Here is a 24,329-nt window from a genome sequence, read left to right as displayed (position 1 = left end):
AACGTCATCTGAGAGCCGAGATATAGCTGTTCAAAAATTGTTTAACCAAAAATCGAGGCAAAATCCAGTATATTGGTCGATGAAATTTGAATTTCAAACAAAATTTAAAAATGTTACAAAATTGTCCTAAAACTTTGTGAATACTGTTTTTTCTTGAAAAGTAAGTGGCTTACATACAAATATACCGTTTTTTTTTCATACATTTCAATTGAAACTGAATTTTATTGGGAAATTCTTTTGAATTCCCTGGACGGGTTTTTTTGAAGAAAAAAGTTAATCCTTGCCCCCACTAGCTAAATATCAAAAATTGAACAATAACGGCATTTTGTCGGTATAAAGCAATTGAAAGGCCTTGAGTTCAGAAATTCAAGAAGCTCCTGACATTTTTTAATTAGACTTAGTTCATCGATCAGGTCCAATTTTTTCGTACTCTTATCGAGTTTTCAAAGTAAGTAGTATTCTTCATTTCTTACTGTAGGTCAGGATATACTTCCAAAAATGGTCATGTTCCACCTTCCAGTAAAGAAAACAAGAAAGAAAAACAATACATCACTGTTTTTTTTTTTATTTCACACAATTCTTTATTTAAATAAATGAAATTTAATTATATTTTTAATTTAATTCTGTATATAATAATTTTTCCTAACTCCAAGCGCATACAGACATACGCACAATGCATATGAAAGTTAAATACAAAATATATTATAGATTTTTAACAAAATAAAAATTGTTAACAAATGAAAAAGAAAATAATAATAATATAAAAATAAAAAAATAAATGTTAAAAAAAGTGTAGTGACTATTGCAAGCTAAATTAGTTATTCTTTGATTTGGATTCTCCGGAAAACCCGGAAGCCACTGATTTTAGAGCTAAAAGAATACAATTTAAAGCAAATTTCTAAAGGAGGAGCTGTTTTATATATGTATATATATGTAATTATATAATGTAAATTATCCTAATTTTCAGTTTATCTTATATTCGTAAAGAGATTGAGCACAGATTTGTTTTCTTTTTGGCTGCGTGCTTTGCTAAACACATTCCAAAAACGAAGTGTTTCGTCTCCAGCTCCAGTGACAATCGCTTCGCCGTCCGGACTTAATGCCAGATATAATACGCGGTATGAGTGTCCGGTGAGCTTCGCAACTTGTGTAAGTGAGGGGTATTTCCAAACCAAGATTTGATTTTGAGAGTAGCCATGCGTGGAGACTAGTTCGGAGGAGTGCTTGGACCAGGCTAGATTGCACACTTGTGATCCTGTGTCCACACATTGCATAGGTTGGCCAGTTAGTGTATTCCAAAAGCGAATGCATCGATCTGCTGTTCCACCGCCACTCGCCAACAGTCCATGGTGATGCGGAGACCATGCGATTGCCTTTACTGCAGCCATATGCTCGGTGTACGACTGAACCGGATTCAGCGAATGTTGATTCCACACATACAAACGATTATCATTGCCCCCACTAGCTAAATATTGATTGTCCGGAGACCATTTTAGGCCGCACACTTCTTGCCTGTGGCCAGCTAAATGCCTTTCAGATTGTTGCGCTGGTGTACGAGTATCGCGTTGGATTATCAAACGATCTCGTGAACCGCTTGACAAAATATCACCATTCCAAGCCAGAGCCCCAACGCGAGCAGAGTGACCATTTAGTTTGTTAATCTGCAATGAAATAGAATCATTTGCTTAGTAAATGTGTTTGCATTTAAAAAATAAATTCTATTATTTATTCAGTGAAGGAAATCTCTTTAAATTGATAAACAAAACATCACACTTAACATTACGTCTTGGCTAAGATGTTTTGATAATGACATCTGCAAATAATACCATTTCACAGTCTATTGCGTGAACTTGGTAAATTTGCTTAGAATAAACAAAGCTTCTATATTTTTGAAACATACCTGTTTGCTGGCTGCTACATCCCACACAGTAACATAACCGTGATGTGTGCCAACAGCTACCAAATTGCCACGTTCGTTCCATGATACGGAGGTTACTGTATTCGCATCTGGGCTAAGGTCACATAATCGCGTTACCTTTAATTAGAGACAAAACATTGTATTTATTTACTTTTTGAGTTCATAAAATTATGTTAGATAGGCTTACTTGACTTGTACACGCACTCCATAGATATACACAGCTGCCTAAACCAACAGCTAGTACATTTTGCGATGACCAGTCAACCAAATTTAAATAGAAGTCATCTTGTAGTTCAGGGGCATCTAACACCTTGGAAAAACAAATACAAATTAATTGATTATGATTTTGCAACTAAATTTAACAAATACGCAATGTATCCATGGCATTTGTTTATTTAGGCTTTTTTATAATTAGAATTTAAAGTTTGCTTTTTAAATTAGCATGTTTACTTACTTTGAATGGAATCCGTGAAATTTTTCTAGTTGCTTTTCTAGGAGACCTTAGAAGTTTTTGGCTTTTAGTACTGACAGGTGATAATGAGTAGGGACACTGTTCATTGAAGTCCTATAAATAAAAAGAAAAAAAACATCTTTTAATCAAGTTGAAACGGATATAGTCAATTTCAAGGCTTATTATAAATTAGTAGACCAGTGCGGGAACTGCCGCAACCAAATATTGTTTGCAAGTAAAGTTATTCAAACTTAATTATGTCTTCCAAGCTTTCTGTGGCAAGTATGTTTTTTTGCCTTTCGTAAAGAAAGGAGAATCCTTTAAAATGTCGATCATAAATTAATCTTTCACTTGCTAAATTGCTCCAAAGCTAATCCTAAGACCCCTCATAGCCCAGAAGAGAACTTAACCCAAGCAATATAAAATACCGGGAAACTAACTTATCGAAATAAACGGTGTGTACATTCGATAAGTTTGTTCAAATACACAAACCATTTCTTTTGATGTAATATTTTCCCAGCATTTTTTTATTTATAGATAATCGGCCCTATCGTCGTAACCGTCGGAGCGGAACTTTCTCCGCAACGCATCCCTTTTCGGAGATTGAATTCCAATTTGAGGTAGCTGTCATCGGAAGAAATTTTACGGACATGAGACGACGCAATGCGATGGATATAAATTTCAGGCAGAGATGTGCAAATTAACCGATATATCGATATATTCTCGATAATATGTTATAAAATAAAGCCAATAAGCGTTTTAAACCATACAAAATTGGTGGCAGAATGTAATATATTGCTTATAAAAAGTAATTTTTTCAATTATAATGCGCTAGCATTTTTGAGACATTTAATTAGATGCAACGATTTTTAAATCAAAACTATCGAATAAAGTCCCCTCCCTATTTCAAACATATGTTTTTGTTTCCATTTGAAGTGTCAAAGCAAAGAATAAATTGAAAAAAAAACTGTTGAAACATACTACCAACATTGTGTTGGAAAAGATTTTCAATGTTCAGTTGGCCAGTCGACTTTTTCCAGTACTTTTAAGGAAATTTTAGATATAATGGAAGAGACCTTGTGCAGCAACTGGATATCTTTACTGATGTCTGGTGAAGAATGTCAACTGTCCAAAACATATTTCTTCGAAAAAACTGGTTTTCCTGGAGTGATGGAAGGTACTCACGTTCAAATCATTGCACCAGTAGAAAACAAACATTTATTTTTCAATCGCAAGGGACATTTTAGTCTTAACGTAATGATTGTAAGATGTTAGTTTTGCCTATAAAGTACTACTTTAAAACAACTATACAGACGATCTGAGTTTCAGGATATCCATTGGAGCCCTGGCTTATGACACCAGTCAGGACTCCTACACACCAAAGCGCCGTTTTAATAAACAGAAGAGCTCGTAACATAGTTGAACGTTCAATAGGATTATTGAAAAGCAGATTTCGTTGCTTGTTAGGTGCAAGACAGTTGCACTATGCACCTTTGAAATCTGTGCAAATTGTTAACGTTTGTTGCACTTTACACAACATATGTTTACATTTTGATTCAAGTTATGAAATTTTCGAGCATGAAGATTTAAACAATAACGAAGAAGAAATTCATGAAATTCAGACTAATTCGCTTCGAAGCCAAGCAGCTACAATTCGAAATGAAATAGTTCAACTCAACTTTGATGCATAAACATTTATTAAAAATAAATTTATATATTTGAAAACAAAAATATCACAAGCCTGCATGGTGTTTGTCTTTCGTTCTTAAAACTATTTAAAAAAAAAAAGAAAACACTTTCCGCAACAAGAACTTGTCGGAGGACTTCGGAAAATTGTATGTTTGTATCTGTCAAGAATAAAACATAACAAGTACTTTATCGCAAAGCATCGCATGCAAATTGCATGCATTGAATTTTGTCGGAGAGAATGTCCGATCAGCTAATCGGACAACTACCTTGAAGCAAAATGTCTCCGATTGGGAGAAAATCGGAGAGAATTCCGCTCCGACGGTTACCTCGATAGGGCCGAATGCAAATTTAAGTCTTTTCACAATATAAATTTATATTCAAAAAACAATTAGCCTAGCCTACAGAAAATTCTTTTTCTTTTAACACGTCATTTGTTAATATTGGTTCACAGCTATTATTTACTGGGTCGCATGAACTTTCGCCTATACTTGCTGGTTATAAAACGGATGGTTTTGTCGAAATCTCGATATGATCGAATTTTCCTAATTCTTTCTTGGTAAGACCCTTACCTTTACCCATACTGCTTGATTCTATTGCAATAATACTCGTTCTAAGCTCCCAAACAAGCAGAGTATCCTTTAAATCACCCTAATAGATACACTTAGATCTTATCCCTATTCATGTGACACAAAGAATAGGTAGTTTGTATGACTTTCTTCGGAAAAACCGCCATGAAACTTGTATTTATCAATTTAATCCAACATTTTTTTTGCAATACAAACTTTACACATTCTTTATTCATCCCACTATCGTCAATTAAAAAACGAAAAAAGCTTGTCCCAATTCATGTGACACGTAATGTATGTAATTCTTTTATAAATAAATAAATTACGTAACAGTCTGTTAAAAACTAGGGTCTAGTGACTTACAACTCTCAACCATTTTTCGGTGCTAGTAATTTTGTCAGGGATAAAGTGGACCAACAGTTTAAATCCGAATAAGAACGGCAAAATTTGAGAAAACACTTTTCTACCTCTTTTTTGCAGCAGGGATTTGTTGTGGAAAAATAAAGGAAATTGTTAAAATAATCGCAAAGAAACAACAACTGAAATAAATGATAATTTTGCTCCTTAATATTCTAAGTTATAAATGCAAAATATGTAGTTTACAAGTCAATTTTGTTGTTTTAGAAGTATTCTATTAAACTTTGCCCATTTCCAATGATACCAAACTAATTGCAGTGGATATTTTTCAATTTTCAATTATTACTTTTTAAACACAGTCTTTAATTTATTGCAGTTCACAACCAAATAATCAACCGCTTCCCTTCCGAGTGCGTATTTATATACCTCAAATTGGTTCGAGAAACTACTAGGTTCTTGTAGGCGCTGAATGTTCTCGAAGTGAGTTCTCCTCTTAGCCACTAGATGTTTCTCTTAATCACTAGATGCTTAACGAAGCGAGTTCTCCTCTTAATCCTTAGATATTCTACACAAGTTATTATTACTACAAATAAACACTATAACACGATATTAAAAGAGATAAAGAGTGTTTACACATTACAGTATTATGGGAGACAACTTTTTCAGTTGAGTAGACCAAATACATTGCATACTTTTATGTGCTTGTTTTTGTCAACATCAGCTGAGTAAAGTAAAATACGTAGGTATGTCAAAGTTTTGAATTCAGTGCAAAATTTTATGAAAAGACAAGATAATACGAAATGGAGAGTTTTATTTATTTGTTTCTTGTAAATTCGGAAGTAGAAAATCCCCTCAGTGTTGCGCTGATGAGAAAAAATATTCCAGATCACTCCAATGTCCAATCCATTAGCACTTTCAAACAAAAAGTATTATTTTTAAACGAATTATTTGATGAGAGTGTTGATTTGATTGTCTTCGATTTGTTGCAGATTTATAAGTTATGTTAGACTTAACAAAGACGCATTCAAATATTATTTGAAACAACCACAGCGTTCCTCTGCAATCCCATCAATTCTCAAACTCTGGACTGCACGTTTCATGGCAGAAGGAAGTTACCAAAAGTTCAGTGCTAATGATTTTAATTAAAAAGAAGTGCTAGACGTAGTACAAGAATGTATCTGTCCACAATGAGTAAGGGTCATATGACAAATGACGAGATGAATTTATGATTCATCTACAGGTTTGTGACTACAAAATGAATGTGCGTAGATTCCAGATATTACGATGCTAATCACGATTCATTCGTTTACAGTTTAAGTGAGTAAATTAAATGTTAAATGAATTGGATGAGAACACTTTTATTTTGGGAGATGATAGATATCCTTTAGAGAAACATCTAATGACTCCATTTCGATTGGCTTAATCAAAAGTCAATTCAGGTGCCTTCTATCTGCCTGAGAACTACATTACAGTCCTGAAAGAGCTGCGAAATTTGTCAATGCAAGTTGTGCCTTACATAACATAAGTCAACATTTTAAATTACTATATGTCAGTAAAATTCAAAATGATGACGCGATCGATTCAAATGATCATGATGTCAATGATTTTGTCCATGGAGTTACACTGAATCATTTTAATTTTAACGGAACAATTGGCCTGAGGACTAAATGTCAGAATGGTTTTGGTTATTGCCGTGTTTTACACATACTTTTTCCTATATAAGCCTCCACAGCTTGTAGGCAAACCTTAATGTCAGTCTAAAATGTCCATCTTTGTAACTGAGTATTTTTAACCATAACTAACCACCAAAAAGGAAAAACAAAATTAGCAAAGTCCATGATTTTTATATTCTTTTTAATCGTGAAAATATAATTAACATTTGTTGGTAGCCCATCGTTCATTTGTGACAGAAATATGCTAATTTCAAATGCTCACTACCGCAACCATATGAAAGCTTTTAAATGGAAATAGACTTTTCGAAGCCATATCCAATCTTTTCTGTACTGAAAAGTCATTTTTGAATGTAACTTTTAACACGTTTAAGCTTACCACATACCCGTTTTGTAATGTAAGTATCTGATGATTGTGATTATGATATTGATTGACTGATGATGGGACTCAACCGCACATTCTGTTGTATCGTTGTAATTTCCCACACTACATTATGGATTAATTCCCACGATTTTCATCAGCTTTATACAAGTATACATTTTTGTTGTTGTTGTTTTTTGAATATATATAGCGATATAATAAATCGCACCACAACAAAAATCGTGAAGGTCCTAGAAATGGCTTCTATTATAAACGAAATCATCATCATCATCGACGAGTCGGCAATGGGCAATAAAAATTATAATAGAAAATGGATTTCGTGACAAAGCTATACAATTTAAACTCGTATTTTATTAGGAAGCTTTTGTATAGCTATGTACATATGTGGATATGTAAATATGACACCTCATGTAGTACCTAACCCACGTAAAATAAGAATTCAATATGTTAGCAATTGTTATAAATAAATATCCAAAATGATTCTGATTGTTTTAAACATTTGAACAGAATATTTTGGTTTGCAAGAACTTTTTGGTGCTGTAAACGTACATATACAGTGTTGGCCAAAACAAAAGCAGCTTTAATTGCCTCGATTATTAAATATGTAAAAATACACTGCATCAAAAAATTGCACGTACATCTGACTGTTTAGTGAAAAAATGCACATACTTTATCAAAAATACTTATTATATATTTATTTTTTCATTAATTATTTTCTTTATTATGATAGAAGTAAAAACAAAATAAAATTCACTTACATAGACTACATAGGAATAAAAAAACAATAACAAAAAGGGAAGAAACTAAAATTAACATCAAACAATTGCACATACACTTTAAAGTTTAATAGTTAATTGCTTCGTTTAGTACCTAGTATGGTAACCTTTTGCCTTAATAACATTCTTTAAACGGTTTTGCATGGACAGGACTAGTTTTGAAGTCACTTCCGGTGGAATTTTGTTCCATTCTTCAATTAAAACGGCTTTCAGTTGATTTTTGTTTCTTATTTCCGATTCTCGGATTTTCTTTTCCAAATAATCCCAAAGATGTTCGATGGGACTTAGATCTGGGGATTGAGGAGGATGAGGCAACTGCGATTTCACATTATACAACAGCCATTCTTTTACAAGCCTTGAGGAATGCTTAGGGTCGTTGTCTTGTTCTAATGCAAAGTCCTCGCTTAAGCCCATTTTCTGGCTTTTAAGTTGTCTTTTAGTATTTGCAGATAAACCATTTTATCCATCGTCGACTCAACAAATACTAAATTTCCCATCCCGCTAGCCCCCTTCGCTCCCCAGACCATGACATTTCCGCCTCCATGCTTCACTGTTGGCTGCATATTTTTTGTCTCCAAGGCCGTGTTTGGTTTCCGCCACACAAACCTTCTTCCATCCGACCCAAAAATGTTGAACTTACTCTCGTCAAGGAATATCATGTTCTTCCAGAAATCATCCGGCTTTGAAACATACGCATTTGCATAGTCCAAACGCTTTTGCACGTTTGTCTTCGAAATATAAGGCTTTTTTCTTATTGCACGCCCTTGATAACCCTTTGAATGCAATACGTTCCGGACTGTTTGTGGGTTTAGTGATATTCCATGACTTACTGTGATTTCTGCAGCTATCTTAGGAGCACTTATTTTTGGGTCAACCTTCACCATTCTTACGATTTTGCGTTCCATTTTGTCATTTAAAATTTTTTTTCGACCTCTTCCTGGGGCCATTTCGAAGCTTTCACGCATTGAATAGTTGATTTTGATCTCTTAACAATGGATGATATTTCAGGATAACTTTGTCCATCCTTTTTGAGATCCACAATTTGTTTTTTTATTTCAATAGGAACTTTTTTATGTGATGATTCCATAACTAAAAAAAAAAATTTTAATCGGAAAAAAAAACACTTTTAGCCAGATCAATTTAACATAACAGACTGAGTGAGAGATTTAATTTCATGATCGTACGAGTTTTTGGCTTGGAAACGAACCGTTATTTCATTTTTGTAGAAAAAACAACCGTGTACGTACATTTGTTTGGTGTACGTGCAATTTTTTTATACTCATAGAAACATATGTTGATGAAAAAAAAGTTATAAGAAGAAAGGTCGAAATTTGTATTACCTGTTAATACTGTACTTACATCTATGTATCATTTTTTGTTCAAAAAAAGTCAAACGGTACGTGGATTAGGTTATAATTACATTAAACATAATAAATTTATTTCAATTCGATTGATGTACGTGCAATTTTTTGATGCAGTGTACATTTATGATTCAATTACATATGTAGATATTTTGCATATCAAGAAAAACAGTTTTCGAACTTAAATTAAACTTTCATTTTCCTTCTTTTTCATTTAAAGTTTTTATTTTAAGCGAATTTAATTGGATAGTGGTGACCACTTTTAGGAGTTTCTCCTTATTTTTTTCTTATGGCCGAAATTGTTGATTAAGCCACATGGGATAAAATTGATGGGGCTTTACCCCTTTCTAGTTTCTCGATAATATCACCTTTTTCTTTTAATGATACAAATTTGTTTGTTTTTTTGTAACCATTTTTGCAGTGATGAAAAATTAACTTGAAATAAGTTGCACTGAAAAATAGCAACAAACAGCAGAGTTTCACGTGTTCAAACGTGAATCGTTTACGCAAATATTATGTACAAAACGGAGTATGCGATACAAAAATGTTTTTAAAAACTACGATGTCTAAAATAAAGGGAAATCCCCCAAATGGGAGGATAAATCCATTGTTCATGTGATCGAGGTTTTTCTTGTTCACGATATATAGTCCAGTCAAATTGTGACCATAAAACCCGAATGGTTACATAAATTAGGGTAGTTTTGATTTTTTGATATGCTGTTTGGGTTGGTAAGCTGTTGAAAATTCAAGTTTTTTCATTCCCTCCACCACCGCGGGCGCCGTCATCTTGAAAAACTGCTCATTTTTTTTTTGACTTTTTCCTGTGTTATCAAAATATCTTTTAAGGTATTGGTTTGAGAAAAACGAAGTAGGTAGCTTTTTTAAACTAGATTAAATTACCTACAATTTAAAACCAAAACACAATTTTTAGCTCTAATAGTTCCCGAGATACCTAGAATTTGAATTTTTTTTTCTGAAAAAGGGAAGGAAAAAGAACAGAATTTTAGTCGGTTTTTGGTTGATAGTAAGTAAATGGTAAATCATACGCCAATGTTTGATATAATAACATTTGCAGTGGAGGTAAATAGTTAAGTTTAAGACCAAACTGGTTCTGCTAGGTCGTATATGTAGACTCTGAGATATAATCTTAAAATTTTTTTTTAACAATGTATTTATTAAAAAACAAGAAAAACGTTCATGTGGAAAGTGTTTGATAAACCAAAATTCTACATTTTTATTCGTTTTGAAGGTCCCGCACCATTTTCCTCGTTGTTTAGAATCCCATTGCGGACAAAGTAATATTCAACTACTTCCAATTCCATGTCTTCACACTTTAGTTGTTCATCAACCATCTCAATTGGTTCTGGAGCGTCTCCCTCTTCAGACTCGTTGTCTAAAACGACTGGCATCGCATTCTCGCCAGACTGTCCACTACAAAATTTGCATATCCAAGAGTTCTCAGTATAAAACAATTGGTGTTCATGCGAGCCAGGTGTTCACGCAGTCCAATGTTCATGCTACCCAGACTGTATTTTGTTTTTGTAATAGCTCATTAAATATAGCACAACTAGTAAAATTACGTTTAATATAAACCTGGTCAAAACAAAAGCAACTTTCAAAAAATATCTTTATTTGTTTAGGCTTACTAAAATATTGCTAGTAATTTTTTTTTGCAGTGTTTTTAATCACTTCAGCCTTAACCGTTATTTTGCTATTTGGGATACTTTTCCAAGTCATTTTAATTTGATCAAGTAGATCATTTTTACTTTTGCAATAAGTCCTTACAATTAATCGATCTTCAATTGCCACATAGATTTTTTATGGTGTTGATATCTGGGGACTGCGTAGGCCGTTGTAACACGCAAATCTGGTTTTCTTGAAATCAGGTCTTAACCGTATGTGCGCTTTGAACTACTAAAATATCCATTTCAAGGGAAACTGATCCTCAGCGTGCGATACATTTTGCAAAATGTCACGGTACATAAAATGATCACTTGTACCATCTATTTGGTGCATCGGTACCAGTCTATGCCCTCCTCCGTGTTTTACAGTAGTTTTGGTATGACTTGGATTTAGTTCCTTGAAATTAAATTTAGGCTCATCTGAAAAGAGTAGATCCTCTATTTTCTGTGGTCATGAGCAAAATTTTAATCTCGCCAGCTTGTTTTTGGTTCAGATAAAAGGCTTTTTTACACATCTTTGAAAGATTTTAGTCCACCGTCAACAACTCGTCTCCGACGAGTTAGTTAGCGTTCTTGCGCTAACGTTCAGGACAAGTTTGGTTCGTATTTCTTTTGATGTATTTCATAGGGGCTTTTTTTAATCGATTTTATTATTGCAGAATCCTCTTGTTTTGTTGTTTTTCTTCATCTGCCACGATGACTTTTTGGATTTGTAAAATTTTATTAGTCGGCAAATCACTGATTTTGAAATGGAATATTTTTCCGCAAATTGAATTCCACTCATTCCACTTTTATATTCTTTTATAATTTTGCTTTTATTTCGTTAGAGTATTTGTTTCCGGCCATTTTACAAAAGTTAATTAAGAACACTGATTTACGCCCGTGAACTGAATAACAACTAATAAATAGATTCAACTGCACTCGTCTGCCAACACCTTTAATATGAGCAATGGATTTTGTAGGTAACATACTAACTTTCCTCTATTAATAAGAAAAAGAGAGATAGCAATAAAAAGTAGCTTTTGTTCTGATCAACAAAAAAAAATGGGTTAACTGTCCTACTATGTCATGTTTAATGAACAGTTATAAAAATTATTTTCTCTTGTGGCCTCTTTATAAATAAAAACATATTGTATTAAATTTTAAAACAAAATTAACATGATTTGTTTAAGTCATCATTTTTTGAATAGCATAAATATGGAGGTAGATTACGTTGCTAATGTTTTAGCTAGATCAACAACAAATTTTGACTTTTTAGCAACTAAGCAACTAATGTTTAAAAAATATGCAAAATAAGGTCACCTGCACACAAAACGTTTCGTCATAGTCGCAATATGCTCGAACTTCCTTAATTCAAACAACAGCAACAAAATTACGTTGCCGACCGATGGTCAGTGAAAATCTTGTCAAATTTTTGCTTTTTGATAACTTGTTAGTTATCATTCAATTACAACATGATATGCATATGGAAATCACGAAGTCAGCGGATACAACTGTTAATACAATACAAATCTTATAAAACTTATAAAAACCAAATAGCTATGTAAACGAGCCGATGTCGGTTTTATGATAGTAAATGATCCTTCATTTCATGGTCTCAACATGGAAGAGCATTGCTTTGCCAAAAGATAACCGAGTATTAGACTAAGAAGCTTCATGAATCAAAAATTGCCTCCAGAAGCTCGCAAACACTGAACTCAGAACTTTCTGAAGGTTTTTGAACTGTGAGTTACAAGGAACTTTAAATTTAAACAACAAACCTGGTTAGATGCATCCTCTATTCGAAAAAGGTTACGTTAAACTTCACCACAATAGTCAAAATAAATCTGGCTGTCAATCCAAATACATTTGAAGTTTTAGATTGATTGATCACAAATTGTAGCGGGTGTGTTTTTTCAAAATAATGGTTTTAAATCTGGCAGTACTTTTTTCGAAGTTAGTCTTTTTCACAGCTACTTCTTTGCTTTATGATCAGTTTCCTGATGCATCATGGCAGTTAATTCAAACAACAAATTCATTTCAAAAACGTAACAAGTGTATTTTTATTTCTTAGTAATACGAAAATAATAAAACTCAAGTTATTCAAATTTATAACCGTTAAAAAATGTAGATGAAAAACGGAAACTAATAATTTAATTGAGAACCTTTGGCAAAAATTCTCATTGATTTAATCAAGTGATCCAAAAGTTCTGGTTTGACTTTAAGCCATTCCTCACGAAGAGCGTCTTTGAGCTCTGATACCGTCTCATATGTCTTTCCTTCCGCTTATGTTCTCCTGACAAGAAATTCCCAAAGATTTTCAATTGGGTTTACATCGGGAGAGCACGCGGGCCAATTCATAACATCAATAGTATTTATAGTTTAAGTTATTCAGTAAATACGTAATCTATAAGAGATTGTAAAACTCTGCTCCATGAAATAAACTAAACTTAAACTTATTTATTCCCAACTAATATTATTTGTTTCTCTACTGGTATGGATTCTGGCATTATCTTGTTGAATATTCCAAGATCTCTCATGGTTATCTGCAACAAAAAAAAGTACCAAACTGCGTCGAAGAACTTGAATATAATCTCTTCTGTTCATTTTCGATGAAGTGAATTGCGTTTCTAGACACCCTTTGATGAGAAAGCACAACACATCATCAACAAGCCGCTACCAAAATCTCGCCTATGGAAATATTTCGGTGTCTTCCGTAAGTCACGCCAATAAGAGTGCACACCATCAGGACTATCTCAATTCCATTTTTTCTCATCAGAAAACATAACGTTTAAACAGCATATGTAGGTAAATAAAAAAAAAAACACGTTAATGAAGATTCAATAACAACTTTTAATTCAAATATCAGATGTCCAATTAGTGTCCATATTATTCTTAGCGAACTCCAGCCTAGCGACCTTGTGACAATCTTAAAGTCGTGGTTCCCAATTCATTTTAGACCGACATAAGTTTGGATTTTGCTGAATAGCTCTCCAAACTCCTGTTTTTGACACTCTTGTCTGAATCAGCACTGCTAACTTACGGTTGAATTGCTGGCGGTGCGACCGATTATTCGCTCCTCGCGGTCACTCAGCTTTTTTTCTTTCTGATCGTGTCACAGTACCATAACTTTCTGGATTAAAAAAAAAATTGCAATAACCCGACGACTTCTGCTAAGTCTCCCTGAATTTACACTGATTCTCTTCATTTGAAGCCAACATTTTACCTTTTTCGACACGAGATAGTACCTAACCGCGCTGCATATTTTGCAAGAAAAAGACTTAGATGACTGAGCCAAAACACTTTGTTGGAATCACACTGAACTGAATGTTAATAGGGAGCATTGTGAAGTGGGTTATAAATATGAACCACATCAAATCGACCAAACAACGTAGCTTAGTTCAAATATAACGGAATTCTCTTAGGAGAAAAATCAAGCAAGAAATTGCGTTACTGTCGAACAATCGATGACTACAAACGATTTCACATGTAAATTTTTCCTTTGTTATTTAGAGTTTTTGTCAATTTTTTTGGAGGTTAAATCTCAAATGGAAAAGTGGGTTATAATTTTAAAACGCACTGTACATACACTTACTCCGGAATTTATTGAAGGAAAATTTTGGTTAGCACATCAAGTTGCGCCTGGGCTCTAAGATTGTACGATTTAAAACCACTGGACTATTTTTGTGGCGTTATGTGTCTACGCAGATAACGATTGACGCTTTGAAAGAAAACATTTGGCTCTTTATTACTGAAATACAGCCCTAATTGCTGCAAAAAGATGTCGAAAATTGGGCCTCTCAGTTGGAGTTTACTGGATAATGATAATGGCAAACCCTTATCTTATAATTAAGATAAACTCTTGACGATGATATTAACTCATTTACTGTTTTTCTTTTAAATACCAAACGTCTAAAAAACACAATTTATATTATTTTTTATAAACAAAACATGTCAGAAAGATGGAACAATAATAAATTTTAATATTTAAATAGTTCTTGCTCTGTTCTTTATTTTTAATATATGTACAATCTTTGTTGACCTAAAAAACATCATAAATCATCTGCGGTTTACAATCAAATGCTTACATCATCTTTTTCTTATTAAGCCTACATCAAAGATTATTAAGATTGCTAAAAAAATACTTGCAAGCTAAATCAATTTTTAAAATCGTGCACGAATAGAGAAAATTTTAAATTATAATAAATTAAAATTGGTGACCTCCTCTTTTACATCTCTAGTTATTTGCCCTCAATTTGGGTATACCTATGTAGGTACCTTCTTTACAAATATAATCAAATATTCATGCATGAAGGAAAAAAGAACTTTAAACCACAATTAATCTTAGTTGGCATATTATTCATAAACTCAAGCCCTATCCATGTTTAGCTAATTCCGGTGCTGCTTCTTTCCCGCGGTTCGGCTGCTATAAAGTCAAGTATGATCGTTTCCTCGACGACACGACGTGTCTTCACAATTCTCACTTCTTATTCTTACTGACATTAATATGTGGCTATTTTATTTAAAAGACGAATTTCAATTTCCATTCAAAGTCGTTTTGCTGCCAATTGAGCCAAATTAAAGAGTTACAACAAAATTAATCATGAAGGTACGACCGACGCGACGTAGACGACTCGACGGCGAACGCTATAGAGGCGATTATAAGAAAAGCACAAAAAGCAAAAAAGGAAAGGAATAAGTTGGCAGGCAACCGTCGCGTTGCATCAGAATCGGGATGGAACTGGGAGGCATCACAAGAATGGTTTATCTCTCTAGTTAAGACACACGATTAAAGCGAACATTATGTCTTGGTTTGAAATATGGTTCGTTAACCTTTTAATTACTTCTACAAAAGAGCAGAACACTTTAAGTACAATCTTTTTACTTAGCTAACAACGATCACAGACCCTTACCGTCTATTAAATTCAAAAGTACCTTTACCTATGATGGCGAGTTTATTTGCCACACTTTTTTGAATTTGAACTAGCTTAGGTCTTTAGCACTGGAGGAAAAGTTAAAAAGAATTACGAAATAAAGCAAGAAAAAAGTTGCAAGGAGATTGTTATCTGGTCATCACGATCAGTCAGTTAATTCACGTTAAATTCTTGCAAACAAATTAAGTTTAAAAAAAAGAAAGAAAAAGGAATTGCGGCTCAGATGTGTTGTGACAATCTGATGATTTGCAATTAATCAAACAGAGCAACGTCATGTCCGCGTCTCGTCTTCGTTGGTCAGCCGAGCCTATATTCAAACAAAACCAACCTCATTTAAATTGACGATAGAATGTCAGTGAATTATGTAAAGGACCGCCCGCCGTGCCCGCCACCGCCCGGTACTTCCTCTAGTGTCCGTACTTAACACGGGAAAAATGATAACTAAATGATTTGAATTTTTAATTCGCAAACAAAAAAAAAACAAGAAGTTTACAAAAAAGTGCGAAAAATAATTTAGGCTCATTTATTACACTGCGTAATTTATTTGTATTCAAGTAAGCTCCTATAGGATTTAGTTTTTGGTCTGTAGAGTACAAATGAAGGCTTTAGGCTTAGGTGATTTTATGTTACCTAGTCGTAATCATCTCTATTGATTTGTTAACGAATTGCAAACAAAATAAAACGGACCATTGCGCGGAATCTTTTTTACAAAAATGTTGATCTAAATTGATGAAGGTGTCATCAAAAAAATAAAAATGTCAGTTACCTTGTTTGTTAATTGTTAAAAATCGTAACTAGTTGACACTTCCACAATGAGTTTAGGAACGACACACGAGGCATGTTGACATCATATCGTAACAAATCGTTACAAACTTTGACTTTACGAATGACAAAAGCTAACGATGCTAAACAATTGTAGCCAATCTTAAGAAAAACAACACACCGCTTATCTATTGTGTCGAACGATCCATTAAATCCGGAGATACCGTCACAATATTGGCATGTCTGATTCATAGCCAAAGGCTATTGGAAATTTCTTTCTTTATCTTGTTCTACACAGTTTGATTGTTAACTTAAATATATAGGTATACAGAACTTTAAAAGTCAGAGTTGGAAGTAGCCAGGCAACAGATTTTAAGAAGAAAGACTATTGGCAATTTGCTTGCAACACCACCTGGAAGACAATACGTGTATTGACGATTGGAGTCTTTCTTTTTTTAAGTACTTGTTGTTATTTTCTTGCTTTTTGAGTAAAATGCCAGAATTTGAATTATCTTTTGCTATGTTTTTCACCTGATTAAGAAATACAAACATAGTATCAATGTTTTATTATCATAATATTGATTCCTATTGACATAAAACTATTTAGTAAAATGAATGATTTTGGGGTCTTTTTTTACTTTTCTGTTATTGAAAATATATTGAAATCAAATCGAAAAAAAATGTGTTTGAAATTGAAGGTTCACGCGCTGACTGATTTTTGACTATAGTCGTTATGTCAAGAAGAATTGTTCAAGTGCATTGTTGGAATTTGTAACAATAATTCCGAAATGACAATTGTTAAAAATTGTTAATCTGTCAATTTACCAAAATCAAAATTGAAGAAAAAAAATATTCTTATAACTTTAAATCGCAAAATAAGTAACGAACAAACTTAACTAACTTGAAAATTAAAAAAAAACTGATGATATAATAATAAAACATTTTCCGAATCAATTGTTTAGTTTTTTTATAGCAAACGCAAAAAAAAAAACAAAACTAAAAATTTTGGTTTCTTGCATAAAACAAATTTGTCATTCGATTTCCATAACGATTGGCTCTTAAATTTATTGTTGTCTCCTAAGCCAAAAACAAAAACAGTTATTTGTTTGTTTGACAGTTCAACACTTTCAACTCAGCTCCGGAGCTGAATTATGGATTGTAAGAAATCGTAATTATTTGACACGTTATGAAGATATGTTGTCCTACTGTTACAGATCTTAACAATCTTGATATTTGGGAAGGATTATAGCTAAGTGCGTTATTACACTCAGACGTTTTTAGAAAGACGGAAATAAGTGCCAAAGAGAAAGTAGGTGAAATAGAAATACTTTAAAAAGTCTCAACCCGCAGAGTTATGGGTTCAGGATTGTCTTGGATGGTTTTTGACGTTTCTCTTTTTTGCCTTTCTTTGTTTCTTGGGGTTACTTTATTATTTTTTCTAGAGTAAACAAGAAATATGCCACCGGATAATTTCAAGTGAAGGAAATACCTTATAACCGAAATAATTTAAAAATGAAGGAATGGTTGAGAGTGTCTAGCTTGGTGGTTTATAATTTGCTTTCCAAACTACCCGTTCACCCGTTGAAACAAAGTGGCAGCCAACTTATCACCTGGCGATATTGCGTCTCTCAAAATTTTATTTTTTCATTGAACGACAAAAGCAGCTTAAAATTTTCTTCATTCATGCTTATATAATTTTAAAACGATATTTTATCATTCGTCAGAAGTATTTTTTCTCCAGATTTTAATCCAATTCACTTTTTTTGTTTTTCTTGAAAATTTTTAAAACATCCCCACAAAAATCTTACACATCTAACATTTCTTTATCGATGAGATGAGAACAACATATGAAAGAGAAGTGTCAAAAACACGCAACCGAAAAAGTGTTCAAAACAAAATATGCGGAACACACATCATACAGAAAGTCTGAGTGTAACAACACAGTAATGATTGTTGACAATACTTTACTAAAGTTTAAAAAAGAACACACCTCAAATGCCGTGGCTCCATGTGTCAATATTGTTTGACTTATTTTGAAAGATTCACGGCCATTATGCAGTTGTCTGCATTACCATAAAATTAATTCGAACCTGTTTAATATTTTTACTATGCAAAGAATATTTGTATTTATTTTCAAACACCTTTTTACTCCATTTACTAGGCCATTTTATTCATAGCTCATAGAGCGCGCTTCAAACTAGCACTGAATTAAAAAAAGGAACTCAAACCGAGCGCTCTGATATCTCTGATCAAAAAAAGAAACAAAGTCCTTTTTTGACAGCTCACTTCTCTGCTGTGAGCTTAAATAGTAAAACATCTATAATGATTATTTTCTTTTTTAAGAGTGCATCAAGCTAAACCATAACTTAATGAAAATTTGACAGTTAACTAACACTCACACTAACACAAATTAGAACGTCAAGAAAGAAAACGAACAAATGAAAAAGAAAAATAATTTTTCAATTTTGAAAAAAATCAAATTAACATTTGTATAAATGTCAAAAAGAAAATGGGCAGGTTCAGACGACATAAGGAACTTTAAAGTATGGCAAGTTTCTATTATCTGATTGGCCAGCTGGCAACAAATTGCCTTCCAATTAAGGCAATTTTATTGGAAGGTTCACTGGAAAGTTAGCCAAGAAAAATCTAACTACCTATCAAGTCAAGTCCATTTATATCAAAATTACAGCTAACCATGATTTGTCAATTAAATGAAAGATGAACTTTATTGCTCTGTGATTTATTTATTTTCTGCTCAGTTTGATGTTTTATGTGAAAGGATTGCTTGTCAAATTGGAAAATGAATAAGTAACTTTTTTCTTAAAATACGAAATACAAGTCGAGATGGAATTTTTTGTCTAAGTAGTACGTTACAGACAATTATGCATGTTTTTAGTAATCATCAACTGAAGATAGATGATAGTGAAGTAAAGTTCCGAGTTTGAAGTTTATGACACTTAAAAAACTAACTAGCTGCCTTGGTAAAAAATATACATTCAAAGAATGCAGTTGACTGCTATGTCGTCTGAACCTGCCCAATATATATTTGCATTAACTTTAAAAATCTTAGACGTGTTCAAATTAAGAGTATAGTATTAATTTGTTACTTTTTAGCTTTTTTAAAGTTCTTTAAGGGTTACGCTCATATCTTGACATTGAATAATATTTTTTTGATGTGAATCTTTTTTTTTAATCAACTGTAACTAAAACCCTATACGCTTCCATTTATTGGTTTATTGTTAGTCTGCTTGAATAAAGAAAATTGTGTAAGTTTAAAGCACATTGGAAGCCAAACAATGGCTTAAGGAATTACGTCATAAAAGTTTTCTAAAACTGTACCGTAACCAATTTAATCTAAAACCTTTTTTAAAAGGAGCTATTCTCGAAATACATATATACGCACATACATAAATACATATATATCTACTTTAGTTCTGTACAAGTTTAAGGTTTCGTTATATTACATACAAAAACAAACACACAATACCTACAATTAATTTATTGTTTCTTTTTCGAAAGAACAAGTTATTTTTTTCTTAATTTCTTAAAACAGGTGAATGTTTTAGCTTTTATTGTTTTTTGTTAGACGCTTAGAATTTAAACCTAAAAGAGAATGTCAGTTTTCGAATCCAAACACAGCATAACATACCATCTACACGCACAATCGTAAAATTTATAAAAATAAGAATTCACGAATAGAGAAAAACAGTCAAGACAGCCGGTATCTTAATAAACAAACTTATAAAGATACATACAATGGCTTGAATCATAGATTCTCCTGAGTGGAGTCAAGAGGCCACTAAACCCTACTTTGCTCGAAGAAAAGAAAAAAATTAAAAATGGTGTAAGTGTTTTTCTAATTCAATTCAGTTTTTTTTTTTTATTTATTTTGAAGAAAAAGAAACAACAAATAACTATAATTTTGTATTTGTGTATACTACTGCCAAAAGTTAATTTATTTTTTCGAGCCGGAGGCAAAGCTTTTAAGAATATGAATAGACACAAATCGATCATCGCCCTACAGGCCAATCTAAACGTGAAAAATTAATTATGGGGTTTCAAGTTATATTAGCAACATATTGATTGAAACCTGTTTATAGAATTAGAAATATATTTTGATTCTGTTTTATTTGTGAATTGAAGCTAACCAATCAAATAGATAGTGTTACAAATATTATTCTATAGTAGAAAGTGGGTTTTTTGATATTCGGAATTCTCTTGATATGATAGGAATTCTTATTATTAATATGATGGCGTGTACAGGGGCATTTTCGGGTACAGTGTTGCGATGATGTACAACCTAACTTATCATTAACATTTCATTGAACTCGGATTTAAGTACTTATTGTATTCTTCTTTACTTGAACACACCTGTTTTAATTACATACATATTATTTGTCAAAACTGAATTGTCATCCGAAACTATATGTTCACCTTTTGTTTATTTCAGGATTCAAGGAATTATTTAAATGATCAACTCATCAAAGAGGGCCTAAACTGCTTAGTATAATTTCTATGCAAACAAATATACTGTAAGACAAGTTTCAGCTCTATCTCTTTGAATTCGTACAAGAACTCAATTTTCCAAACTAATGATATTTTTGTCTTTACATGTATCGTTACCTAATCGTTTTACAGGAATAAATTCTGAACATTAACTAAAACAATTTGAATTATGTTTAGAGAAGTGAATGATAATTTTAAGCTTTACAATAAGATTTTAGGTGCAAAATGTTCCACCACAACGTGCTTTTTCAAAGCAAAAGTGTATGAAAATTTTGAAAAATCCGATATCGAGGCCATTTTATCACAAGAGAATGAAACATCAAAATTGAATCCCTGCATTCAAAACTATCAAAATAAGCATTGGTTCGGTTCAGACAATATAAGGAAGTGTGAAGTCAACTGCATTCTTTGAACGTTTTTGACCAAGACAACAAGTGTCATACATTTCAAACTTGGAACTTTACTTCACTAACTTCTACCGCCAGTTCATCGTAGAAAAAACTACTTAAAACATTGTTGTCTACAAAACACTTGTCAGGGAAGTTACAACCCATCATGATTTGTATTTTGTAATGTAAAGGAATATTACGTATTTCTTTTTCAATTTGACAAGAAACCCTATTACACTAAACATTAGATGGAATTGTGCAGAAAATAAACAAACCATAGTGTAATATAGTTCAAGTTTCACTTGAATGAAAAAACAATGTCAACTTTCAGTTTGACATAAGTAAACTTGACTTGATAGTAAGTAATAAAGTTGGCTTAATTGGAAGGAAATTTTAAGGCAGCTGGCTAATCAGACACTAAAAACTTGTTTTACTTTCAAGTCCGTTATGTAGTCTGATCTGCCAATTGAATTTTTACAGATTTTGTTAGACAGCCGTTAAAAAGGTGAGATGACTTTAAGTGACATGTAGTTAAGTTGACAACTTTTGTATACAAGTATTTGAATATTTGTAGCTTCGATTTCAGTAGTGAATTTCAACTGAACGTTCAAAATTATATTCGAATACAATACCACGCATGCTTCTTCTATCATTTTTGACACTTTACTATCGCAAGCATTCAAATCAAATGACGGTCCTTTCAATAACAACTTTACATATCGTGTGTAATACATGAACTTTGATGTTAATTACAAGCTCTTTTTATTCACAAAAAGAAACTGTTAGCTAATGATGTAAGAGGTCTATAAAACTTCTAACTATTGGTAACACTCGTTAACTTATGTCGTTCTAAAACGTGATCACTCATTAAACCGTAAGAGGTGATCTGTGATGCACATACCGAGTACTGAAAATTGATTAGTTTCCTGGATGCAAGTTCCACTCATGGACAGCGGTATCGGGGGTGGGTTACGCTTTAACGACAGAAGACAGCATTGAGTTTTTAAAGCATTAAATTCTGCACGGTTTATAATTTCCCTTTACATTCCCGTTGTAGTTTGACATCCGACGAACAAGGATGTGAATCTAAAAACGAATATGAAAAGCTGAGAGAACTGTCTGCAGCGAAGAAGTTTAATGTATTAGAAGAGACAGGTAAAAGATCGTTCATGAAGGTAAGGAAGAGAGTCTGAGACAAAACGGAGCCCTGGGGAACACCAGCATTTATTTTATGAATTTCAGACTTGAAACCATCCAATGCAAATTGTATTAGAAGTTAGAAAGTTATTTTTTAATTCAACGAAGAAGGGATTCATCAATACCAAAAGCACACATTTTCGATAAGAGAGCTTGGTGCCAAACTCTTTCAAATGCCTTTGAAATATCAAGTGTAATAATGTTACTTTCTCCAAAGCGATGTAAAGATTTGTCTTGCTGTTTGGACCTATTGCTACGAAAGACATACTGCCGGTCATTAATAAGCGTCCGTTCTTCGAGATATTCCTTAAGCTGATAATTAATCAGCGTTTCCATGACCTTGTAAAGAAGGGACGTGAGTGCTATTGGACGATAGTAAGAGGGGGAGGGGGATTCGCCTTTTTTAGGGCCAGGCTGCATAAATGCTGTATTCCATCTGCTCTGAAAGAGAACTGTAGAAAAGATGGAAAAGCTTACGCAGTGGTTTTGCTAGCGTTGAAGAACACCTCTGCAGAACAATAGGAGGAATACTATCCTAGTGGATTTGTGTATGTTCATGTGATTGTTCATTTTGTTCAATGTTTATTTCGCGATTAAAAGTTATACAATAATTTGTATGCGACATTAGGGACTTTATTTGCAGTCAACTACATTCTTTGAATGTACATTGGACCAAGTCAACTAGTCAGGTTTTTTTTTTAATAACCCCTGCCTTAAGTTGATAGAACTTAAACTTACAAAAATATAATTGTCTACAAAACACAGGCAAGGTAAGGTGTAAGAAACTTTAACTATTCTTTTTCCAATTTAAAAAGGAACCCTCTTGCATGAAAGATCAAATGGAATTGTTCACAAAATAAAAATCACGGAGTAATAAAGTTCAGCTTTCAGTTGAATGAAAATCATTTTGACATAAGTGGCATTGACTGATAGTAACGTAGATATTTCTTGCCTAACTTTGCAGTCAACTTCCTAAAAAAATTGTCTTAATTGGAAGGCTATTTTTGGGAAACTTTAAAGTCCCTTATGTCGTCTGAACCTGCCCATTGGTAGTTTGACAGGTCAACAATTTCCAACAATTATCATTTATAAATTCCAACAAATTTCAATAGCTCGTAATTTTTTTCTCAAAGCAACAGTTTGAAAATGAATAATTCGAAAAAATTGTCTTAAACACCACTTATACACATAGTCTAAAAAGTCTCCGAACAGCAGCTTTATTTTTGTTGATTCGAGATAAAATATTTACTATATATTAAAAACAGGTTTTTCAAAATCACAAACACAATTTTTTTTTTAATTTAGTAAAAGGTGAAGGTGGAAACTAACTTTCTTTTAAATGTTAGCACTTTGGTTTTTACATTTATTACTAGTAGGTACTATTTTTCAAAAAAAAAACTAAAACTAGGCTGTTTCAAGGAGACTTTTTGGATTAGGTGTATATGTACGGATTCAAACAATCTTAAAGCATGAATCCATGTTTTTAAAAATGTTGGAAATAAACAAGGTATTTTGCTTTATTTGTGAATATTCTTTAATTTTTGTAGTTGTAGTATTCAAAATCGTAAGTATAAACAATTTTGGATCAGAGGGCTATACACCATTTCAGGATTATCCATCATTTACCTGAGATCCTGTATTAACTTATGGTATTATTTTTACAGATTCGAAATGCTAGTTTCGAAATCGAAATCAAAATCCACTTTGACA

General features: G+C 32.8%; 1 protein-coding gene across 1 annotated transcript in view; it reads right to left on the bottom strand.

Moving 5' to 3' along the window:
* Positions 1–555: 555 nt before the first annotated feature.
* LOC129940365 (fizzy-related protein homolog) overlaps positions 556–24,329 on the bottom strand; it is a 48,266-nt gene continuing 24,492 nt past the window's right edge. The window contains exons 4-7 of the mRNA XM_056048678.1: positions 2,373–2,483; positions 2,106–2,228; positions 1,901–2,035; positions 556–1,661 (exon numbers count right to left, since the gene is read on the bottom strand). Coding sequence (XP_055904653.1) covers positions 969–1,661; positions 1,901–2,035; positions 2,106–2,228; positions 2,373–2,483 — 1,062 coding nt within the window. The 3' untranslated portion in view covers positions 556–968. The remainder of the gene's footprint in view (positions 1,662–1,900; positions 2,036–2,105; positions 2,229–2,372; positions 2,484–24,329) is intronic.

Source organism: Eupeodes corollae, chromosome 1 (genome assembly GCF_945859685.1).
Source record: "Eupeodes corollae chromosome 1, idEupCoro1.1, whole genome shotgun sequence".
NCBI lineage: Eukaryota > Metazoa > Arthropoda > Insecta > Diptera > Syrphidae > Eupeodes > Eupeodes corollae.
This window is presented reverse-complemented; position numbering and strand designations above follow the sequence as displayed.